Genomic DNA, 24541 nt, shown 5'->3' on the forward strand with positions numbered 1-24541 from the left:
AATGTGTGCTAACGTGCCCTTGAAAACCATGCAGAATTTAGTGTCCTCTTTGGCGACAATAACCCCTCGTATGTGCCTTTTTCATTTTCAGCCCTGACTTTATAAAAAATCTGTGTACACCACAGCCCTGACTTGTTTTCTAGCTTGATAAATTGTAGCTTTCCTGATAAACCTCTTGTGTGCGTGTGCGTGTGTGTTTGCATTCTCACCGCTGCCAGCTTATCGAAGCGTGCAAACAGTTCATTCAGCGTCATCACCAGCTCCTGAGCCGTGCACTGGGACGCCAGACTGGTGAAGCCCTCGATGTCTGCGAATAAGATGCTGCAGAAAGACAAAGACAGGACAGAGATGGGGATTATCATTTGGGATTAACAGCAGGTAATCTGTGAATATCCAAACCAGGAGAAAATGCTGAGGAGCAGAGTGTAAACACTGAGAAACCATGAGTCAGATCAGCTCACAGGGCTGAGTTATTCCCTCAGAGAGCAGCGAGCAGACGGAGCGGTTTGGCAGGTAGAGACAGAAACGTCCTCGGTGTAGAGGAGTCATTTTTCCAAATCTGTCCCACAGTCAGTGACAGCTGTGGGAAACGTCCGGCTTCATCCTGCAGCCTGGTTACTCATTGTTAACTCCTGGGCTTTATTATCTGCCTTTCAGCAAAGCTGCCAGGTCAAAACTCTTACTGCATCATCCCACAACGCCGTATTTGGATGCTGGAGGAAATAAATAATACATTTCTGTTTGACTTTGATTTGTTTCTTTATTTGTTTTATATTTTGGCCTCTTGTGCCTTTATTCTTGGAGTTTAGGTCAGTGGATAGAGAAAGAAACCTGGAGAGACAATATTTGGACCATATTTATTGCTGATGATATGAAAAGAAGATTTAAAATAAAACACAAGTTTCTCCTTGAATGGATCGAGTTGTTCTGAGCAGCATCACGACCCTTCGCCGCACAGAGTCGTGAAACCAGATCTCACGCTCGGTGTTTCTTTCCTCAATGAGAGTTTTTATCCTGACTTCCTCTAAGGGGGAACATGTGATGAAGTCGACATGAAGGAGTCCAAAAGCAGGACTCATCTACTCATGTCCAGAGATCACATCCTCACCCTGAGACCACTCAGAGCTCCTTTAAACCTGCAAGGGTTGGGACCCAACTCAGGCGTTTTTACAGACTGTGAACTCCCAATGATTGAGTCTTCAGAGACGACATCTGATTCAGGACGTCTTCCTGAGCAAATCAGACTAAAGCTGTACTCATGAATTCACAAACCCTTCAGACAGAGCAGAGGGTGGAGAGGAAAGGACCAAGGGTCTTCAACCTGTGGCTCTGGAGCCTCATGTGGCTCTTTGGCTTCTTTGCAGTGGCTCCTTGTAGCTTTAAAAAAATATAATTGAAATAAAACAAAAATATCTTTCTTACTGAGGGTATTGATGATTTAAGACCTGGATACCAAAAAAAAACACGTGTTGACATTTTGTTTAACTAAATATGCATCACCTCTTGCAATAAGGCTTTCAAATTTTTCAAATTATTTTGGATATTTTTATTTCAAATTCTTTTTTTCAAATTAGACATAAAATATACAAATGTTTTAAAGATTTTTTACATTTTATTACTTTTTGCAAATTTCATTTTTTTAATTTCTGCAAATTTTTAACAAATTATTAAAATTCCATTTAAAAAATATAAAACAGTAAAAAAAATTTGGGGAAAATCTATCCTTTTTTAAATTACAATTTTTTTGCAAATACTTTAAAATTTTAAAATTTCTGGATTTTTTTTTTTTTTTTGCAAATTTTTGGAATATTTTTTAAATTTCATATTTTTAAAAAATATACTTTTTATTTCAAGTTTTTTAATTTTTGCAAATTTCATTTTTTAAATTTCTGCAATTTTTTTATGAATAACCAAAATTACATTTAAAAAAAAATTTAAAACAGTAAAAAAAAAAATTGAAAATCTAGAAACAATTTTTAAATTACGATTTTTTGGCAAATACATCAAAATTTCAAAATTTTAGGATTTTTTTTCAAATTTTTGGAATATTTTTTAAAATTTCATATTTTTTTAAATGCAATTTTTCTAAATTTATTTTTTTTAGAGAATGTGCAAATTATTTCAAATTTTGATTTTTTTTAAATAGTTAATTTATTAAAAATAAAAAGTTTTTAATGTACAATTTACATTAAACAAAAAACTTCTGTTTTAACAATTATTCACTAGCTTTTTACAATATTGTAATTTTATACACTTTTTTTCTTTTTTGTGAAGATTTAGTTGATATTGTGGCTCCTGAATAACTTAAATTTAGGTGAGCTGGGGAAAAAATGGCTCTTATGAAAGTAAAGGTAGTAGACCCTTGATCCAGACACATAGCGCAACTTTAAAGTTGCACTCACTCATTAGTATACATAAAACCCAAAATCATGATTTCAAATCAACTTAACAGGGGCAGCAGAAGCAGAATCTTCACTCTGACTCTCTGAGGGAAACGCAGACGTGTGCAGAAGAAACTCTCTGAGTCAGAGCCGCGGGAAAGACACGAGAGATTTATAAATAAACTAAGATTTCAGTCCCAACCGGCTCACATGAATCTCACAGGGTGGGTGTCTGCCACACAGCCAGGAACACAGTGTGTTTGTACAGTACGTGTGGGCAGGAGGTGTGATTGTTTATTTCCATATATATGCAAGTTTGAGTCTGTGCGGCGACATGACACTCACTCAGTCTGAGTCTTACAGCAGGTTTCTCTCCCCCTGGCTGCACACATGTCAGGAACAATAACATGTTCCAATTAACACCAGTTTCTAGAGGCCTAAATTTGCTCAATTTGTGTCTGGGGCTGCAGAGGATTAAGAGTCCTCACTCCGGGGGTTTGTTTCTGAGAATAATTGATTGCTTTCTGAGAATTGTTGCAAAGGAGGGAACCAACGAGTCGAGCTCAGAGACGGATCCGGAAAGGAAGAGGACAGGATGGTATGTTCAGGAGAGACTGATGAGAGGAGTGGACACAGTAATGAGTGCTTCAGCTCCACGTTCTGTGGGTCTAGCTTTTTTCCACATGTTAATTTAGATTTTTGTCGATATGCAGCAATTTATGGAAGCAGGAGACCAAAAACACATCTGGCTACTAAATATTCGAGTGGCAGCTTTCTTTGTTTTTTTATTTTTATTTTCTTCCCTTTGTATTCAGAGTCTGACGTTAATTTTAATGTCTTATTTGTTGCCAGTTGTTTATCCAGAGATTCTACGTATAACCATGGTTGCATTGTTTACACACAAGATTTCAGCTGTTAGCAGCCCATGCATGTTGATGCTAACCAGTGCTAGGCCCAATGTTCCCTGCAAGCTGAGGAGAAGGAGGTAAGGAGGACGTGCTGGATCCGCCATGTGCTAAGAAGACTCAACATAAACCTGCCCTTCCATTTATGAATAAGAGGAATGTGAGATCTTTCACCAATAGAGGGCAAAGTAGCATCATGCTATTCAAAGATACTAAGCTAACACTGGACGCTAACACCACATTGAAGGATTTTCCTTACATTTTCTTGTTTTGCTGCTGTGGCTCTGAATTTCCATCAAGGGTGAATAATTTTATTCTTTTCTATTCTAAAACCAAGATATTATTTTTATTATCATTTAAAATCATTAGAGTCCCAAACAAAAAGGGAAAGGATTATGTAATTCAGAGCCTGTCATTACTTTTCATGTCTCATTTGTTTGCAGTTGACATCAAACTGGTTATGCCTGCAGTGGTATTTCTACTTTTTTTTCCTGTATTTGTCCAGAGACCCTACCTATAACCATGGTTGAATTGTTTATGTTAATGCTAACCGGTGCTAGGCCCAATGTTCCCTGTGAGCTGAGCGGAAAGAGGCAAGGATGACGTGCTGGAACTGCCATGTGCTAAGAAAACACAACATCAACCTGTCCTTCCATTCATTGATAAGAGGGATGCAAGATCTTTCACCGATAGAGGGTAGAGCAGCATCATGCTATTCAAAGACGCTAAGCTAACACTGGACACTAATGATTCGTTGAAGGATTTTCCATACATTTTCATGTTTTGCTGCTGTGGCTCCGACTTTCCCTTCAAGGGTGAATAATTTTATTCTTTTCTATTCTAAAACCAAGATATTATTTTTATTATCATTTAAAATCATTCGAGTCTCAGACTAAAAGGAGAAAAATGATGTTGGATTAGCTGCTCGTCCTGAGGCTGAAGAGACTGAAGCACTCAAGGACATTTTCCCTCACATTTCAGCGTTGTCTTTATAGAGAAATTTTGTGATTTTACATTTTTACAACTTTTTTCTGAAACGTGACATTTGTAAAGATGCATCTTAAAGAGAAAGACAGAACACTGAGGAAGATGAGTCTTCAGCCTGATGTGAGAGGTGAAAGTGGTCCTCGAGATTTAAAGACAGGAAGTGGGTCTGACAAAGCACCCGGGGATCCGTGAGTCTCATTTAAGTGTTACCGTGGCGATGAGTCACTTATTAGCCCAACATTAAATCCACCACAGAGGAAATCCTGACCCCAGAGACCAGACCAGACTCTCACAGGATGGGAACATGACGGACAGTTTGTGGTTTTGACCCTGACATGTTACTTTCTCCTCATGTTGTTTGAAGTTCTTTGAGCTCAGATGGATTTAACGAGGTAAATTCATCAGCTGATACCACGATGGAGGCATGAGCTAAGTGATAAACCATCAGCCCGAGGGATAAACAGACTCAGGTGATTGATTCATGGATGAAGAGGAGAGCGGAAACAGTGAACTGAGCCATACTGCTGCCAGCCAGGAGGGGGCGCTCTGAATCTTTTGGCTTCAGTATCTGAAAACAGTTTCCCCCTTTATCTATTACAGTTTCTGGCTCATTTAAAGAAAAATACTGTTTTCGATTATCTTAATATTTCATTTCTTTGGCTTTAAAACAGATGCACATAAAAAGTTAATAAGAGATAAAAATTAAAATCCAAAGTCTGGATTCGAATCCTTCAAGATGAGTTTGACCCACTCTGAGCCCAAAGTTCAGGTATTTTCTGGTGGAGTGTGTTCGCTTTCTGAAGCAGCACTTTAGCTTAATAAAATCACTTGTGAAAAAATCCCATGGTTGTTTTCTGTGCAGCATCATCTGGTGTCCCCTCTTCAGCAAGAACACGTCGAACAAAGACAAGGACAGTTCCTTTAATTTACCCAATGTTCCCTCCACGTCCGTCTCTTCAGGGTGCTGCTGGCCCACATAACCGCCTCAGCAGCTCCAGTCACAATGTTCTGAATGTTTTCCACTCGCTCGCAGGGTGACCGGCAGCATCAAAACATCCGCCCAGAAAGAGCCTCTTTCATAACACCTGAGACAGCAGAAGCTCCGGAGCCTAGTCAGTGAAGCCGCGGGACATCGCATTACTGAAAGGGCCAAACAGACTTTCAGGAAAGAGGACGGCAGATTAAATGTGTTACTGGTTCACAGCCATGAACGAAAAATCACACAAAGAGCAGCTGAAGTTACCAAACGCTGGAAGGAAGGAGCATTTAGCTTGTTCCATTTAAAAGTGGAATAAAACTGAAAAATAAAGAAGACACAACATAGGGGTGGGTGCACATCCACAGGTCTTTTATAACTAATTTACAGACCTGTGGACTAAAAAACCTAAAACCACTAAATGACCTCTGACTCATCATTGTGACTTGTACTCTCAGGTTGGACGGTCCAGGAGTAGGTGTCCTTAAATGGTTTTTAATCTAAAATGAAAGAAATGGGGGTTGTTGGCAATTGATTTCTAGAATTTTTAGATTTTAGATTTTAATCCATAATCTCATGTTTTGTTGACTGTGCTTTGTCTCTTTTTGTGCTTCCTGTCAGTAACCTTGTTATCTGTCTGTTCTGGCCCAGTCTTCTTTAAGACAGAAGTTTATAATCTCAATAGGACCAACCTGGTTAAATAAAGGTTAAATAAAATAAAAAATAAAAAAAACAATTTGTTGGAAAAAAAAATCAGCTGTAATAATCAGTTTGATGCTCTAAAATGGGTTTCTATGGTGGCCTGTGGGTGTCAGACAATGTGCAAAAGCTACAAAACAACAGATGTACGGCCATAACGGAAGTTAAAAAGGTTAGTTATCCAAACAGACACAGAAAAGTTGTAAAAGTAAGTACATTTTTAATTTCAGCTATAATAAAATAAACTTCATAGTACTTATTAGAATCAGAATCAGAATCTAGTTTTTTTGCCAAGTACATTTGCACATACAAGGAATTTGTCGTAGTGTGTTCATGCTAACACTTCACAAGTAAATAATGAAAATGCAGATAGAATATAGAAAAAGTTAAGATATAAGATAAAAAAATATGCTAAAATATATAAAGAAAAATAATAAAATAAAAATAAAATAAAATGGAAGTAATATTGAAAAATATATATGGGAATATTAACAGAAAAATATAATAATAATAATTATAACTAGTTTGTTAAACTACATAGCCAAAAATCGCTAAATTACGATGTTTAGGTCCAAATAGCGCAGTTCGTGTTAACAAATCACAATAGTCGTAAGAAACTTTTTTGTAGGGCTCAACACGCTTGCTATACACACCAAATTTCAGGGCTGTAGCTTTAAGTAGCCCGAGGGGCTGCAGTTTTGAGCCCCTAGGGGGCGCAATGGAGCATTCATGTTTGGGCAAGTAGCAGATACCTAAATTTTTTCAGGCATGTGAATTTTGGGGCTAGGTTTCCTTGCGTTTTTTACTAGAAATTAGTTCAGTGGACATCAATGTAATGCATAATCAGACGTAACAATATATATTATTACTGTTTACATTAGCATTAGAGCTATATTTATCATAGCTTCAATTACAAAAGAAAACAATTTTTCTGTGCCTGTTAGGATAACTGTGTTGTGGCTTTTGCGAATCGTCTGACACCTATCGGCCACCGGAGGTTTCTGCTTTGTTGACGATTATCAGTCTGAATTAAACTCAGGTGTTTGTTGCAGAAATTGTATCATCATGCCTTCATATAAGAAACATAAAAAGTACAACTTCTTAACCTATCTGCAGATATTTAAATTCTTTACAAGCTAATCAGGCGTCATTTTTCCCTTTTGATATCTTAAAGCTGTCCATTTTCCTGACTTGTTGGGTGAATTTTAAGTCTAATAAGACATTTTACTAAAAAGCAACACAAACACTTTCTTAAATCCAAGCGTTTGCAGTGTTGTTTCAGCTTCACTTTTGTACAGCTGGAACAGGTGAAGACATGCCATCCATCTTTTTTTAAACTGAATGGTTGTAACACTTAAAAATGTGTAGGATTCACAATAACACAAGTCTCTGTGATGCAGCTACACGCTCCCCTCCACCCCTCCACCCCTCGGCCTCTGTTCTCCGTCTCTGAAGCTGCAGCCGTGGGAGCTGTCACTCGTCTTCCTGTTGTTACTCGGCCTCTCAGCAGAGCCCCAATTACCACAAGCCACTGCCCGCTCCCTGACAAGCCCGGTCACACCTGGTTAGCTACCCATTAACCACACACTCATGACCACAGACGGGGTTCGGCTGAGCTTGGCGGATGCTGCTAATGTGCCTCCTACTCCCCAGTGAGTCAGAAAAACTACAGTAACGAGCCAATAATTCAGCCGCCTTTCAGTTTTCTGCAGGTTTCTCTGCTGATTCAGGGACAACACCAGCTGCAGGAGTAAAGACGTCCGTTTAGAGCCAACATGACCTTTTTGGTTTGCACCACACAAAACATCCAAGCGTGCTCGCTCAAGTGGTTTCACAAACTTCCCTCACATGTCCTGGTTTTCTCTCCCTCACTTTCTGCTTCTTTTCTGGACTCACAAACTCAAACAAGCACAGGAGGATTATAACTGATCACAATCACATTATCAGGGATTAAAAGACCTCTGTGTACCGGGGCTCTGAGTACGTGCCCTGATGCTCTAACCCCCGAGGATTCAAAGGGACACATCAAAGCGTTAAAAGGCTTCAATAGCAGCTGTTAGCCATCAAGATTTGGGCTCCCACCTGACTGTGACAGCTACAGGCACAAGCATCTGACGCCGGCTCACACGCAGGCACACAGATTCAACAAACTGTGAATTATCACAATGCAGTGTTAGAGTTCTCCACAAGAGGGTGCTAAGACTGATAAGTATGACTTGTTCTGCAGGTTAAAATGAGCAGAAATATTTTTTTAGATCAATCAGAAGGAAAATGATGGAAAAATTATTGCTCTGTTGCACCATCTCTGGCCTTTCTAACAGCTTGCAGTCTCTTAGGCATGGACTTCACGAGTCACTTCACTTTCTCTGATTGCTGTTTCCAGATCAGCTTTGCAGGTTGGAGACTTGTCATGGACCATTTTCTTCAACTTCCGCCAAAAATTTTCAATTGGATTGTGATTCAGACTATTTGCAGGCCATGACAGTGGGGATTTACAGTAATAACTTTTCTGAAACTGTGCAAAACAGTATTAATTTTAGTGATGACTAATATTGTACTGAGCGTATTTTTTGAAACAGCCAAATATAAGAGAAACATTTACTGCACGTTATTCTTTAAAGGTCCCATATCATGCAAAAATCACTTTATGAAGTCTTTTAGTGAAATTTGTGGGTCTTTGTCTTTCCTCCCAGCCCACAAAATGTGATATTTAATGACCAAACCTGTTCTTAGTAGAGCTTGTGGATGTAAAATCCTGACCTAAAATGAGCTGTTTGGATTTTGGGGATTTGACCAATCAGGAGCAAGTCTGACCTGATTGGTCCACCGGAGCAGATACCCCCGAACCCCCTCCTTGCCAAAGTTGAAGAGCCATCACTGCTCTGTTTTTGGCTGTAAACAGCCACATAGTTCCATGCTCAAGCTTCCCATCTCAGAAGAAGACAGACTAAGTGTCTAGAGTTCATTTATCAGGAAATGTTCCAGCTACACTCAGTAAAACTGAGCATGTGTGTGCTAGTCACTTCACGGCCGACTGTTTTTCCAACTTTGGACAGTCCAACAGAGGGCTAGCCAATAGACTGGTCCTGAATCCAGGCGCATTACCAACCATCCTCCAACAAACCTGGGACCCTGGAAATGTGAGTATTTTAAATGCTGTGTGCTGTGGAGCAGATGGAAGAGCTTTTCCTCAGTGTCCCCCCTGTCTCTGTGTTAGCTTCAGGATGCTAACTTTAGCTGCCGTTAGCCTGTTGTTTTGGCCTGTAATGTTACAGTAAAGGAGCTTCTCTGTTTTCTAAACATTGTGCACTTGGAGCTCGTGGCGCCGCTCTCAGTGACGTGGAAGAGCAGGGCGGTATCAGCGGTGGCTCATTTACATATGAAGGCCACGCCCACTAAATCAGAGCGTTCTGAACAGAGGGGCTATGAGAGCCTGGAAACAATGCTGCTGTGCTTGATTTATTGGCTTTTTGGACCAAAACATGTTACTACCATTTCATGAAGACATTAATGATTCATATTAAACTGCAGGAAAGGAACAGGATATGGGACCTTTAAATAAATAAACCGTATATTTGCTAAGCAACTTATGCTGTGTTTGAGAATTACAAGGTCCAGTGAATGCATCACCCACCGTTGACGGTTCAGCAGCTAACGTCTGTGTTTTTTCTATAGAATTAAACAACTGAATGAACATCCTCTAAGACTGGTGAGTCCATAATTTTTGCCAGGGGTTGTAGAACAAAGCTGCAGAAAAATGCACGCTCCAAGCAAGTGTTATCTGCAAGAATAGACCAATAAGAGTCTGTGCAGCAGGCAGGAAGAGGTCAGGATGATCAATAAGGAGTCAATAGATGAGCAGAGGTTATGATCTCCTTCCTCCATTTTTAACCATGTTTTCATGTGTTTTCATTCTGTTTTATAGAATTTTGATTATTTAAAAGATCAATTGATGTCAAATAACTATGAATGTTTCTGCTTCTGCTTTTGTCTGCCGTCTTTTTCCAGCACCAGAAGAAAACCCACAGCCAACAGCACTGGTTCTGTTTGGTAAGCATCTGTATTCACAGCCACTGTTGTCATCATGTGTTTGCCAACCCTCGCGAGCAGCGAGCGGGCTTCACACCATCAGATAATCAGATGGATGCTGTGTTTGATGGAGCTTATCTCGACCAGCTGATGGAGAAAAAGCATCAGTTGTTGGTTTGACACTTGTCATCACAGTTTATGTAATCTGCTTCAGACTGTAGAAGCATGGACGCTGCTTCCTCCGCTGCAAGGGGGGATAGGGATATGAAAGTGTCTGAAGCATGGGCAGCTAGCAAGACTGTGCCTTTAGCAATGCACAAAATTATTTTCTCCGGAAATTAATTGTTAAATCAAAGTCTGCACATTTTAAATCAGCATGGATCTGTGGTAGAGGGCTCAGGGTGCTAAACCTTCCTCCCTGTAGTCCATATCTATCACAGCTTGAATCCAGTATCAGGCAAAAAAGGGACGTGGTTTCACTTGAGCCCCGTTTCCCCTAAGTGGTCTGGTATGGTTTGGTACGGGTCGGATCGGTAAACCTTGATCCTATTTGCTTTTTCACAGCCAAATGTGCCCTTCTTGGTAGGTGGTGTGTAAGCCAGATGCTAATAGCCGCATTAGCTGCGTAAAAGCTTGACGGCATAGCAGTGGGACACAGTTTACCCTGCTAAGAACTAGAGCCTTATTTAGCGGTGTTTTTGTGTGAAAGTAACGCGCTGAAAATTCTCTAAATAAAGCGTGAATGCAGACTGATATCGGATTTTTTCAGTGGGAGTCCGTTTATTTGTGTTTTTGGTCAAGTAAAATATGGCCCCGTCTGAGTGCAGAGGAAACCGGTAGAGGAGCAGGGAGGGGGTGTTTGGTGCGAGCGCTCTGGGCTTCTGCTGCACAAAAACACTGCTGTAGGGGTAATTTCTGCCCTAAACCTTGTGATAGGACCCAACTTGTTCCATCCCGGAGTATCACTTTAAAACGAGCATCTACTCTTCTTAAGAAGTCAGATTACACAGATTCAGATGTTGTCTTTGCAAAACCTTCACTTAATTTGCATTCAAACGATTTTAAAACCTTAAATTCTGTCAGATTCAACATCTCACACGGGAAACGTCTGGCTGCTGTGTGCTGTAATCTGAAAGCATGACCCTTCCTCCAGAGGAACAGTTATTCACATGTCGAGTCTCTGAAAAGGTGTCACCTCTATCACTTTCACCACAAGGTGTCAGATCCATCACCTCCACCTCTACCTCCTCCTCTGACTGCTGATGAAAGAGGAAGCAAGAAATAACTTAAACAATCTGTTTTTGTTTGTTGACAAAGCTTTTATCGACGAGAATCCCTTAACACTGATCTTTAAGAAATTTCTCAGTTAATTTAATAATTTACAGATGAACCTTTCTGGTTCCTTTAGTTTGTTTTTAGTTTTATATCTGGTATATTTGTCTCCTTAATGAAGACAATGAATAATGAATAAAGCTTATTCCAACCTGATATTCTTCTAGTCTTTAATTCACAATATTTTCCCTGCTCGTAATGAGCCGATGACGCCCTGTGCTGTTTCTGGAGCTATACGCAGACATAGGTGGGAAACAGCGAGTGGCCCCACTGTCATGGCAACACCTGCACTTCTCCCTCCTCCTCTGTCTTTATGAGTGAGCTGGACCATTAAAGGGTTAATCTGTATGTTTATTCACAAAGCTGCATTAACCTCAATTTCCTTCCAGCAAATCCAAAAAGGCTTAAAATAAATCTCAGCAGGAGTTTTTGGAGTGACTTGCTGCACGTGTGTGTCCACTTCCAGAGCATGTTGTGATTCATGGAGCTGAGAAAATGTTTTTATGGCAGCTTCAGTCTGTTTCATCCCACCTGCTGCTTGCTGTAGTGTGAGGAGGAGGAGGGAGGAGGAGGAGGGAGGAGGAGGAGTGGGGTGTTACCTGACGTTGTCGTGCTTCTGGATGTAGATCTTGTGAAACATCATGTCCTCTTGCTTTGCATTTATGTCGGCTTTCATCTCCATGGCCACATGTCGGGGAAGCACTGAGAGCAGGAGACGCTCCTGCAGGAGAGCATGATGGGAAAGTGGGTTTAATGGGTGATAACAAGCGCATTAAGAGGAGGAGGAGGAGGAGGAGGAGGAGGAGGAGGAGGAGGAGTCTCACCTGCTGCTGGTTCTCTCTCTGGGAGTGGAGGCGAGCCTGGATGCATTCTCTGGTCTCCTGGAAGGCCTGCCTCTGGGAGCCCTCAGCGGGGTAATGAGTGCACACTCCCACGATGTTTGTGCAAGAGAAAATCAGCACGTTGGACACTATCTGTGGGAAGAGACGGTGAATCGTGTTAGAACATGGAATCAGAGCATCAGAGGAACTCAAACAGACGCTTCTTTTAAAATTCTAATAATAAACCATAACACATAACAAAGACGTTCGACGCGGTCAAAGGAACTCCAGACTGGACATGAACACAGCATTGCAAGTTTACATCATAGACTATAAAAGATATGGACGTCATCTTTCTCTGCTTGAAGTGAGGTTGCCCCAAAAACTGCTCCCCCTGGTGGCTGGCTGCAGAATAGGTCAAAAAATCCATCTCCCCAGTCATTCCAGATGGGCTGTGGTCAAACTTTAAAAAATTAATACACCTGGTAGAAATGTTTCTCACGTCTGATTGTTGCGGTGATTTGAAGATATCATTTGGCTGTCTTGTATCCAAGTCCTCTTTTTTCTGAAAAGTTTCATTTTCACTAGTTAAAAGAGGTTAAAACGAGGTTTTGCGTCATGTTTAACAATGATTGACAGCTGACGTTCTTGTGTATTTTTTTCAGGGATTGTAAAATATGTCTTGAGGTAGAGTCAAGAAGTGATGAGACTCTCAAAAGAAAAAAAATATATATTATTTTTGTCAATCTGCACAATCAATCGCTGCACCTGTGACGGAGAAATTTTGGCTTCAAATCCGTACAATGGTAAATGGCAAAGCCACACTGTCCACTCTTTATACAGTCAATGCTTTACATAATGAAGAATAAGTATGTTGGATTAAAAAACTTTGAGATTTTATTAGTAAACAAATTGATATTAATTACCTCATAAACCGATACCGATTGCCAGATACTGGGCCTCCGTACCGTGATAGGTATTCATCCCTAATTCCTTACCTTAACCCCGCCCATGTATAAATACCACATAAACAAATTTAATGTGTGCATAAAAATGGCTGCAAAAACACTGGTTGGAGAAAACAAGTCAGATTGCACAGATGAAGAAGAGACTTCTCAGCTGATGCCTCTGTTCAGGACCACAGAGTCTGCAGGTAAACAGTCAAATTAGTGGCTAACATTAGCAGCTACAGCTTACGAGATGTAAACCTGTGCTTGATTACATCCAGGTGGTAAATAATGCAACACTTTTATTGAGCCCATTGGTACAAGAGATGGGAATTTAGAGTATTTCCTGTACTCAATTAGTCTAAATATCTAATAAACGAGTATTCAAGTATCTTTATTATTCTTTGCTCTGGTTTCAACACGACAATGTATGCTAACAAGGCTAGCTGTTTCTGATAGTTTCCCTATGTGCTTGAAGCCCATGTGGTTACACATTGAACTTGTTATTCTACAGCAGTTTTAACACCACGGATCTGTCACGGCACATTAACTTCCTCGTTTTTGTCGAAGCGTTTCCTGACGTCACGTTTCTTGACTGACCTGTCGCAGGTGTAAGAGATGGTTTAGTATTTGTTGTGTTTTTTGCTTTCGATGTGATAACATGACCCTAGAGAGTTGCCGTAGCTGCTGTGAAACAGTTGTTTTTGCTGAAGCCAGCTGGAGAAGTCACAAGTTTGTTTTCCAGTATTTTTTTTTCTATTTGGAGTTTTCTAGGGGAAGAAAAAAAGCTGGATCACACATGTAACTGTAGCAGTGTGTGTTCAAGTTGTGATGCTAAAAGCAGCGCTAGCACAGGTGTGTGGTCCGTGCACATCCCTGGTGCACACAGAGACAAACATCACACTGGGAAGCAGCAGATTGACTCATATCTTCAGTAAAATCTGTGCGGTTGATAAACCAAACCGCTCCTCTAACTTCCTTCATGTTGGTATAAATGTGCCGACTGAATCACAGAAGCTGTGGGATGATTGGCCGACACAGAGGAGGGGGTTCCGTTGGTATTATGTGTGAAACTCTTTGTTGCTGCACACTTGCACGTGTGTGTGTACCCGGCTAAAACTTGAATTTGTAACTTGCAGCACATCACAACCTCCTGGTTTCGTGGCCGCGCTCCAAGTTTCCACCTATCAAACAGCGTGCGTGCTGTCATGTGTCCAAGGCACCGGAGCTAAAAAGACATTGTTTCCATTCAGTGCCAGGCATACAGTGAGTCCTGGGACTGGCAGCCAGCAGCTCCTGCTTTTCACAGAGCCATTTAATGGGCTGAATCAGCCAGCTGAATCACATTCACACCACGGGCCTCTCTGTTGCCGGAACAAACTGAACAAACACAGCACGTCTTTATCGAGTCAAAAACCCCTCAGCGGGTCTCCATGCAGACACCGAGCATGCTCAGAGGGAGGAACAGCTGCAGGAAGACGGCTGAAAGTGATGTATGAGTGAGGAAATCAAAGAAATTAGGTGTAAGACGAAGAAAGGAGGCGATGTGGGGAGCGTACCCTCTATGTTGATCTATAGACGTCTTATCTAACTCTTTGGATAAACACACCCTCAGTTTATTCCCCGCCATCCTCTTTGTTTTGCCTGGTTTAACATTTACTCAAACGACTCTATTTTTACCTTTCAGTCAGAAACGCTTTTAACGAGTCTTTAAAGCATCTCCTCGAGGAATCCAAGCTGCATCAATAAAACAAACGAGGGACGTTAAACACAATTCGCCGACATCTTTCAGGACGTTTGGAACGTCATGCTGGAAAACGGTGACACAAACAAAAGGTCAAGTGCATCGAGGAAGTTACTCAGTGCATGGTTTTCCTCCATTTCTGTAACTTGGACATTATCACGCTCCGTCCAAGCATTTCAGAGGAGCTCTCAAAGATTTACAGAAGCATCTAAAGGCCAAATAACCCACCTGAGCGCTCGATCTTTGCAGATTTGAAATACCACACTTTCAAAGACCGTGTAAAAATGAAACTGAGAAATCTATTTGCATGAGTGCAGGGGAACTTTATTCTAATGTCTGATTAAATCCACCTGTTTAGCAATTCAAAGAGATTCATTTTCCTGAACGCAGCCACCTGTAGCTGAAGAGCTGGATCCACTGAGTGTGTAATAAGCTCTCAGTCAGTCAGACACAGACAGCAGAGAGCTCAGGAAGAAGTGACCCCACAGGAAGCATCAGGGGCAGTTTTTCTCCAAGCAGTCAGATGAAGCTCACACTGCAAAAAAACTGAAATCCAAGCAACTGTTTTTGATTTATTTTTAGTACGGTTGCGAAATTCTGGGAATTTTCAAAGTCGGAAACTTTCCACAGGAATTTATAACAAGGAACATAATCCAATATTGCTGAACAAATCCTATTTGATACTTGAGTTTCAAAGACTTGTATCTCATCAACTTGATAAAAAGTTTCCTTCAAATCCAGTTAATTTTCTTTAAATCTACTCTTCCACCTTGAGGCTTGAGAAAGTTCCAATTTGGCCCTTTTCATAATGTCTGCTCTCATAAAATCATCCAAAACTCTCCTTTTTTTTAATGAAAGTCACTGCTCATTTTCAAGAAGTTGCAGTAAGAATAAAATCTAAATTCAGTCAGGAACACTCTAATCATACACTGAACCATTTATTGCCAAATGGATACAGTTAGAATTGACGTTACAGCTCTGCATCTGTGCATAACTTCATTTGTTACTTTTTTTTTCCCAAAAAGATACTATTTTCTGCATTAAAAGAATGCATATTACTAAAAACTTTAAACTAAAAAAAGTTGCCAAAGCTGCCTAATTTATCAAATGCAACACAAGGAAAATATCATAAAAAATGATAGAGAAATATTTTTTGTTGATTTTGTTAAAAGGCTTGATAAAAATCTTAGTTCTACTAAATAAAAATAAAAATTCTGGTTATTTTTTGATGGGCCAAACTTAATAGTGTTAAATATACCTAGGTTAAGTATACTGTAGCTCAATTTTGGCTGAGGCCACACTCCCTACAAGCACTGTGCAAAAGTTTATTAAAGGCACCACCTGAGGACGACAGAGAAGGGCTAATGATTTCGGAAAATAATATAATTGCAATTTTTTTTTTTACCAGTATTGCGAGTTAGCAATAACGTTTATCTTTTGCATTATTCATTAAACACAAGCAAGAAATCGTTCTATAGTATGACAAACACAACAAAGAATACTGTCAACATACAAATAAAAACACACGTTATGATGTCGTGAGATCCATTTTTATTCTTTGGCTTTTAACCCAGCTTAAGACTCTGCTCATGTTTTAGTGTTTTATGGTTGTTTTAGTTTGTATTAATTTTTTTCATTGTTTTAAATTATTTTTAAAAATGTCACAATTTATTTTACTATGTGCACCCTCTTTCAATGATTTTTTTGTTTTATTTACTTATTTATTCCTGCACTACTTTTATGGACAGCACTTAGTTTCACATGAGGTTGTTTTAAAGCGCTTTATAAATAAAGTTGAGTTGAGTTGAGTTGAGAACAAGCAGCAACCTCTGGTCTGAGAATATGAGACGATGCTGAAGTGCTAAAATCTGCTGTTTCTTGTGTGTTCGCTTGAGACTGGCTCTGGAAGTAGCAGAAGTCACAAACACACCAAGCAAAAAAAAGCTGTTTTCAAAGCAGAAATTAACCTATTTACAGCCTGGTTCAAAAAACGTCTCCTGTCTGAGTCGCTAATTTTACTACCAGCACACACTGTACGGGGGGTGAATTTTTTCTAACATGGCCGTTCAGAGGATATTAAGATCACGTGCTTGCCCAATAAGAGGCACAGCTGAGGGTCACGTGATCGACAGCCGCCTTATAGCTGTAGGCGAAGCCCTTGCCACCACCAATACGGCCGCTATAGCCGATCTGCTTCATTTTCCGTTTCACAAACAGACGGTTGACGCTGGCGAGAACACATCCATGTTTTATATAGTCTATGGTTGAGAATAACCAATCTTTATTTGACTATTACAGTCATGGTTGAATATTTACTAACTGATTTTACTTCAACCCTTGTAGACGTGTTATATTTTTGCCAGAAAAGCGCATGTTAACTTTTGCTGGGAAGAAAAAGTACAAGTTACTATATTCCCTCCAGGTCTTTGTGCATGAAACTTTTTTTAATATTATTATTTTTTAATTGCAGCCGATGCAATTTGAAAAATGCACTCTATGACATTGCAATGTCGGTTTCAATTCGATGAATTGTTCAGCCCTAACATAAAGTCAGGTAAGTTTTGAAATAGCAATTCAGAAAATTTCCAAATTTCAAGCTTAACTTCCCACAGAACGTTTCTGGAAATTTACTGGGAATTTTCCACCCTTTTTCAACCCTAATTGTTGTTTTTTCTCTAAGTAATTTTGGGAGGCTTTTTCATGCCTTTCATTAGAGAGGATAGGTCAGAGGACAAAGTAGGAAACAGGGGCAGTGGGGAATGACTTGCAGGAAAGAGGCAACATACTGGATTTGAACCCAGGCCACCCACTTAAGAGCAAACCACTGCGCCCCAGCAAACCTGCTGTTTGGCTAGCCTAATGAGCCACTTTCACCTGAAAAGTTCAGAAAATGTTTTATTTAGAGGTATTAAAAGACAAAAATGATGCCAAAGAATCTGCAGCTCCTGCACAGGATTCAAACCTCCTTGAAAAAACATCAGTGCTACAATGCTCTCTGCAATATTTACCTTCATAACATCTTCACATTATTGAACAACAACATGTTTTTCATGTATTCTGCAGCGTAAAGAGAAAATTTCCTTGAAGATAAATCTCTGCTTAAGATCTGCAGACCTCATTTAGCTGTGTAAGGGCTCTGTTAGCTTTACAGATATGTTTAGAGCAGCAGAGACAGATGTCCTGTTTCACTCAGAGCCAGGATTTCTGCCTGGTACGACCCCCCCGCTGCTGTAATGCAAAGATCTGCATCTTCTCTATTAAATTTCATGCAGCTGGAGCTTTAAAACCAGCTCCAAACTGTCCAGATGAGACGTTTGAAAGATGAGTTCCTGCTTCTTTCCCTTCCAGCCGGCTGCAGCAGCACATGGAGCTCCAACCGCAGCAGCCGCGTAGCATCCCGCCCCCACGCTGCCATGGCAACGGCATGCATCAGATAAAGTCTTTCAGCAGGTCAATACAAATATTCCCCAGCAGCAGCAGCGGCGGCAGCGGCAGGCTTATTCTATTAATACTGCCGGAGCTCACTGAGGCCTTATTTGGAAAGCGACGGGCTTTTCCTCCCAGCAGCAGGAGAAGAGAGCAGAAATAACACAGAGATCATCCTCCCGGCGTAAAAACACAGAAATCTATCAGCAAATACCTGCAGAGGATCACACACAGAGTCTAACTCCTCATCCAGAGTTTAAATCCAGAAACTCATTTACAGTTATTTCCCTGAGTGATTCAGACTCATTGTTCTCCGTCTGACTCATTTTCATACCACTCCAAACCAGCTGAGCTTTAAAGAGCACTCAGCCAAGTTTTTTACACTCATACAGGAGTTTAAACAATCTGAATTCATCTCAAAGTCCTCGAATGACCTGAGAGAAACGTTAAATTCCCCTGGAGGAGAAAGAGCGCGGAGGGAGAATGGAGGTAAACTGCAAACTGTAAACTGCTTCTGTTATCATCTCATCCATGGAGGCCAGCGCCGAGCAAACATCAGCTGGAGGACGGTTCCCAACATCATGAAGATATCTGTCAGAGTCATGTGGTTTCAGTAGAAATCTCCATAGCAGCACAGCTGATTGATGATTCCCAACCAGTGACTCATCTCTTTCACTTGTTTTCTTCTTTCATTCCTCACTTGGCTTCCTAACTGTACCAAAAACGGATGCCCTTTTTTTTTTTTTTTTTTTTAGAAACACTGTTGCTGTCTGAAAAAAGGAAAATGTGGGTTAAGTCAGTTTTTCCCATCAGAAAACAGAGATGCAACATCCTGTGTCTGTGTCTTTAAGAGTCTGTGATCAGAGCGGGGTTTTAAAGGAGTCATGTTCAGGTTCAGCTTTAGATCAAAACATTTTGTTAAGCAAAGCCTGCTCATGTCCTTGGTTGAGGTAATGTGCACTTGACATCCTCCTGTTTCTCTCCTCTTTTAGCTAAATTTTATTACTGTTTTTAAGATTTTAAAGCAGGCTCTGGTCTTCTATCCTCTTTGAAATCACTGTTTTTAGACGTTCGCTGACAGGAAATATTATCTAAGAGAGGCTGAGCGACTGTAGCCAAAGTCAGAATCAGGATGAATCAAACCTTCTACCTCGATTTTGGTTAATGCACCATCATCCCAAGTTACCAAGATGAGCATTTGCAAATAAACTAAGGGTTATTTACTAAAACGGTGGAATTGAAAACACATATCAGCTAGAAAAAAATGTTTTGCAGAAAATAAACAAATTTTCCTTAAAAAAAAAAGAGAAATTAAAAAACTTTCTCCTTATGAAAAATAAATTTTACTACTTTTTGGTCGGCGTCATCCTGATTGTAGCCAAAGTGTGTCCAAACCATAGACTGTAAAAAAAAATGGACGTCATCTTGCTCGGCTCGGAGTGTGGTCGGCACAAAAACTGCTCCCCCTGGTGGCTGGCTGCAGTATAGGTCAAAAAATCCATTGCCTCCACTCATTCCAGATGGGCTGTGGTCAAATTTAAAGAAATTAATACACCTGGTAGAAATGTTTCTCACGTCTGATTGTTGTGGTGATTTGAAGATATTGTTTCGCTGCTGTGTATTCAGGTCTTCTTTTTTCTTTAAAGGTTTTGTTTTCATTAGTTATAAGAGGTTAAAAATAAGGTTTTGCATCACGTTTAACGATGATTGACAGCTGCTGTTCTTGTGTGTTTTTTTCAAGAGTTGTAAAATATGTCAGGAGGTAGAGTCAAGCGGTGATTAGACTCTCAAAAGAAAAAAAATATCACCCAGCTCCACTCAGATTCTTTTAGAATCCCTCACCATCTCTACTGTGCAGACTCTGGCTGCCCAACTGCTTCAAACACTGCGCCTGTGACAGAGAAATTTTGGCTGTGTGTATCCGACTGGAAGCAACAATATCATGTGGCTTTTTTTTCTCCTTCTGTGTTTTTGAGAGAATTACAAGAGGGGAAAGTTAAAATAATCAACACAGCAGCCCTACATCAGTTATAAGCTCTAAACGTCAGTTTTGATTATTTTCCGATTCATCACCCAGCCCTATATCTGAGCATAATCTAAAACTTCAGACGCCGTTTTTATTCCATCAGGCAGGATTTGTTATGTTTGATCTTTTTTTTATTTCTTTTGATCTACTGTTGGAGGTTTCAGCCTTTTTAACTTATATTCCTTTTTATCTTTAGCAGTAATTTTGTTTTGTTTTGCTTCCCTTTCTTCATGTTAACTCCTGTTTGGGGGCCCTGATGTTGTTCACTCCTTTCCATTCAGTTAAATTTTTATATTTTCAACCGCTGCATTCCTCACATTCTGTTTTATTTTGTCTCATTTTTATGTGTGATGCACTCTGTAAAACCTGCTTTAAAAAGAGTTCAATAAATATAGTTTTTTTTTATTGAAGTCTGAAAGTCCAATAAATGATTTAACTGTGCTTTCATTTTGTCAAAAATAAAGTTTGCACACATTTATCTTGAGGTGAGAGTATCTGACCTTTCTGTAGTTCCTGTTTACAGCTTCCTGTTCATGATGTATTGAGCGTAGTTGTAAACAGGAAGCATTAAGTGAATTCTGTTTACAACAATCAATAATTTGAAGTCAGAATTTTTTCCTGCAGCTTTGCTCTCATTCAGTTTTCTAACTTTATCTCCTGGAGATTTTTTGGAGTCAAACCTGAGCTGAGAGGACAGGTGCGCTGATTTTTGCTTAAATATTGAAGAAGCAGGTTTATCAGTTTCTTCAAATTGTGAGATGTTCATTTTTTGCCGTCACGAGACACCAGCTCTCAGGAGGAACCGCCCTGAGGAAAGCATAAACTTTATTTCCAGCTGAAGTCGGTGTCAGAAATGAACAGGCCTCTGTGTGTTCTGCCCTTTGGTAAGTCCCATTTTTACTTTTTTCTCCTAATTAGATTGTTACATTGATTACCAGTGTACAGCCCCCTTGGTTAGCACACTGGGGCTCTTTGTGTGTTAAGGACAAATGCAGGTCATGTGCTTCATGCTGATTACTGCGCGCAGCCCAAAGCCAGCTTCTCTCTGCAGACCAATGTGTACGAGAGGCTGAAAGTCTCTCACGTGAGCGCCTCTGGTTATTTGTTGGTGGGTTTTACCTTGGAAGCTGTCAGCTGCTGAGTTAGAGCAGGAACAGACCTGAGGACCAGCCCGTGTGGAGCATGGAGAGGTTTCGTTTGGTGTGTCTAATATATTCTCATCATGAGGGCCGTGCACAGAAAGCTCTGTTTTTACCCCGCTGAGTTATCTGGGAGGCAAAGTGCCCGCTGCTGTATATTAAATTGAAGCTATAGAATGAAAGGCTTTCAGTTTTCATCAGAGAATAATCAGACGGAGACTCCTCAGGAGAAACGTGTTCCACTTCATCCATCAGGAATGAACGGAGGCCTCGGCACAGCGGTGGATCTCTGATACACATCTCAACAACAAGACGCGGCACTAATACACGAAAGCTAATGGACACACAGAGTCAGTGTTTCTGTATTTGGATACGCTTACAGAAACTCTAGCATGCTATTTTTCTCTTTCAGCGCCATTACAGACAAATACTCCAAAAGCCTTCTTAAAGAGGGGGTACTGTGCTCTTCTTTAGTCTCTATTTTGTCCCCTGGTGCCCCCATAGTATCTTCACATGATTCTTAAAATCTGTTTTTCTCACTCAAAACTATTTTTTGAGCCTCTTTCTGAAACACATTTACTTTAGCTGCTTTCTTTTTAACCCTGTGAAGCCTGACCAATCAAAAAACAGCTGGAAAATTCCCACTTGTTTTGGAACTGATGTGTTTATTACCCCTTTTAACACAATCCACAAAAAAATATTGCGACATCATTTTGTTTATGATTCATTTTTTGCAACACATTTGATTAATAGCGCAGTTTTGGCAACTTTTTTTAGCGAAGTTTTTAGTACATACGCAGTCTTTCAATGCAGAAAAATTTTTTTTGAATGTGTAACAATTTATATTTTATCTTCGTCTAGACGACTGTAACGATCTGTACATGTGTAAATCAGGCTTCCCTCGCGCGCTTATAGTTAGTGTTCATGAAGTCAACTGGAGATTTAGACACACTCCACAAACCCCCTTCACTCTGATGAGCCAGCCCTCTGGAGGCCTGTAGGGGGCGGAGTTTTAGGCAAACTTCATGTGATGACATGATGCTAGTTTTGGAACGACACATTTTTGAGCAGATTCATGTTTTTTTTTACAACAGAAGTTTAAAAATCTGCACACTTTTAGTCTGAGAATCCAGCCCTGTTCCTTTAAATCCATGTTTTAAACACTGGAAAGCAGACGACCCCCTCTTTAAGTACAGAACTGGAGTAAACGTGCTTTTTCTGTCCACCACTGCCCGTCTGCTTACTGCAGATCAAAAACAAGCAGCACAGACACGCTAACATTCAAGTAAAAACTGTGAAGACGAAGAGTTCTGCTTTTGGAAAACCGTTCCCACTTCAAACCAGGGGCCCCATGTGCTTTCAAGCAGCCCTGATGCCTCACAGGAGCTGCTGAACTCCTGGGAACTGAAAGGTCATTTGATGAGTCATGCCTTTGAAGAAGAAAGACAAGCCCCAGCAACAAACAAAAGAAGAAGAATGTTTAATTTTTCATCTCATGCTTCAAAAAGAGAGGAGACGGAGAGCGGACACCGACCAACCCGACATTCCTCTAAATATAGAGCAGAGCGGCGTTGCACTGTTTGATGTCAACACCTCGCGCTCAAACATTTTTTTCATCCATCGTCTTTCCATACGCACGGACGTGTTCACAGCCAGGAGCTGAGAGGAGTCCTCTGGCTCACTGCAGGCCTCTGAGCAAACACAGCCTAATGAAAATACTTAAAGAGAGAGCTGCAAATATCCTGACACACTCATCATGTTACCACTGAAGCCGATAGAGCAACGGTCTGCAACCTTAACTGTCATAAGAGCTGCTCTGCCTTAGCTCACCTTGGTTAAAAACATTCTGGAGCCAAAAAATCTACTTTATCTCCACAATCAAACTAAAAAGCAAATAAATCCTTGTGAATAATTAATGTTACAAGCAATTACTTTGGAATTTATGAAAATGTAGATGTGAAGTTGAGTTTTTTTTTCCGATAAATTAACAAAAAAATAAAAAGTTGTGAAATTTAAAAAATGCAAAAATTTAGTAAAAAAAATTAATTAATACATAAATCAAACTTAATAACATTTTAAAAATTTATTCAAGAAATAACTAAAATAAATCTAATACTTTTAAAAAAAATTCAAAAATGTATTCAAAAAACTGCAAAAATAAATATATCAAATTGAAAAAAATAGCAAATATGTATTTGAAATGTTGCAGAAATAAATCAATCAAATTGAAAAAATACAAGATTTTGTTAAAAATTGCATGATTAATAAATCAAATTATAAAAAATTGCAAAAATTTATACAAAAATTTCAAAGATGAATAAATCAAATACAAAAAATCAAAAAAATTTAGCAACTTAAAAAAATTGCTCAAATTTAAAAAAACGCAAAAAAATTAAATGAAAAGGCTGAAAAAATTGCAAAGATTAATAAATCAAATTTTAAAAAATTGCAAAAAATTATTTAAAAAATTCAAAGATAAATAAATCAAATAAAAAAAAATTAGCAACTTAAAAAAATTGCTCAAATTTCAAAAATGCAAAAAATTTAAATGAAAAAGCCAAAATTTTGCACAAATTTTAAAAATGCCATCATTAAACTTTTTAAAATAAATAAATAAATAAAAATATGAAACAATTTTGAAATTTCAAAAATTTGCACAAACATAAAAAATAGGTTTATAAATTCGCAGGAATTTCAACATTTCTGAAAGAATACTTTAATTTGAGAACTCATTCAAGTCATAATTTTTTGTTGTTTGCTAATGTGTTGCCACATATCAAGCATGATTATTAAGCCAGAACATTGACAGTTATATGAATCCATCCATGCTGAATTAAAATCAGTATTTTCTTCCAGATGAGTCTTTTTGTAGATGTAGTTATCTTCCCAGGGCTGTAAAACTTGAGGTTAGCCACAGGTGCATGGAAAGTTGGTGGGCTGTTGATGTTGTAGGAGGTGAAGTAGAGCGGTGACAGGCTTTATTGACAGATGGAATTGCTGCGTTGTGAGGTTCATGCAAAAATGTGCACAACAGACTGGAACATGATTAAATACTGTACAGTGAAATGATAACAGCTGATATCCAAATCATATTTACAACATGCTCCAGGAGCGACCTGTGAAGTGTTT

General features: G+C 39.5%; 1 protein-coding gene across 2 annotated transcripts in view; it reads right to left on the bottom strand.

Annotated features, from left to right (window-relative positions):
- adcy5 (adenylate cyclase 5) overlaps positions 1-24541 on the bottom strand; it is an 80673-nt gene that overhangs the window by 23680 nt on the left and 32452 nt on the right. For both annotated transcript variants that reach the window (XM_074694383.1, XM_074694382.1), the window contains exons 2-4: positions 12134-12283; positions 11909-12030; positions 210-321 (exon numbers count right to left, since the gene is read on the bottom strand). In XM_074694383.1, coding sequence (XP_074550484.1) covers positions 210-321; positions 11909-12030; positions 12134-12283 — 384 coding nt within the window. The remainder of the gene's footprint in view (positions 1-209; positions 322-11908; positions 12031-12133; positions 12284-24541) is intronic.

The sequence above is a fragment of the Halichoeres trimaculatus genome, unplaced genomic scaffold, assembly GCF_033239565.1.
Source record: "Halichoeres trimaculatus isolate MK-OKI-2021-1 unplaced genomic scaffold, fHalTri1.1 fHalTri1_scaffold_19, whole genome shotgun sequence".
NCBI lineage: Eukaryota > Metazoa > Chordata > Actinopteri > Labriformes > Labridae > Halichoeres > Halichoeres trimaculatus.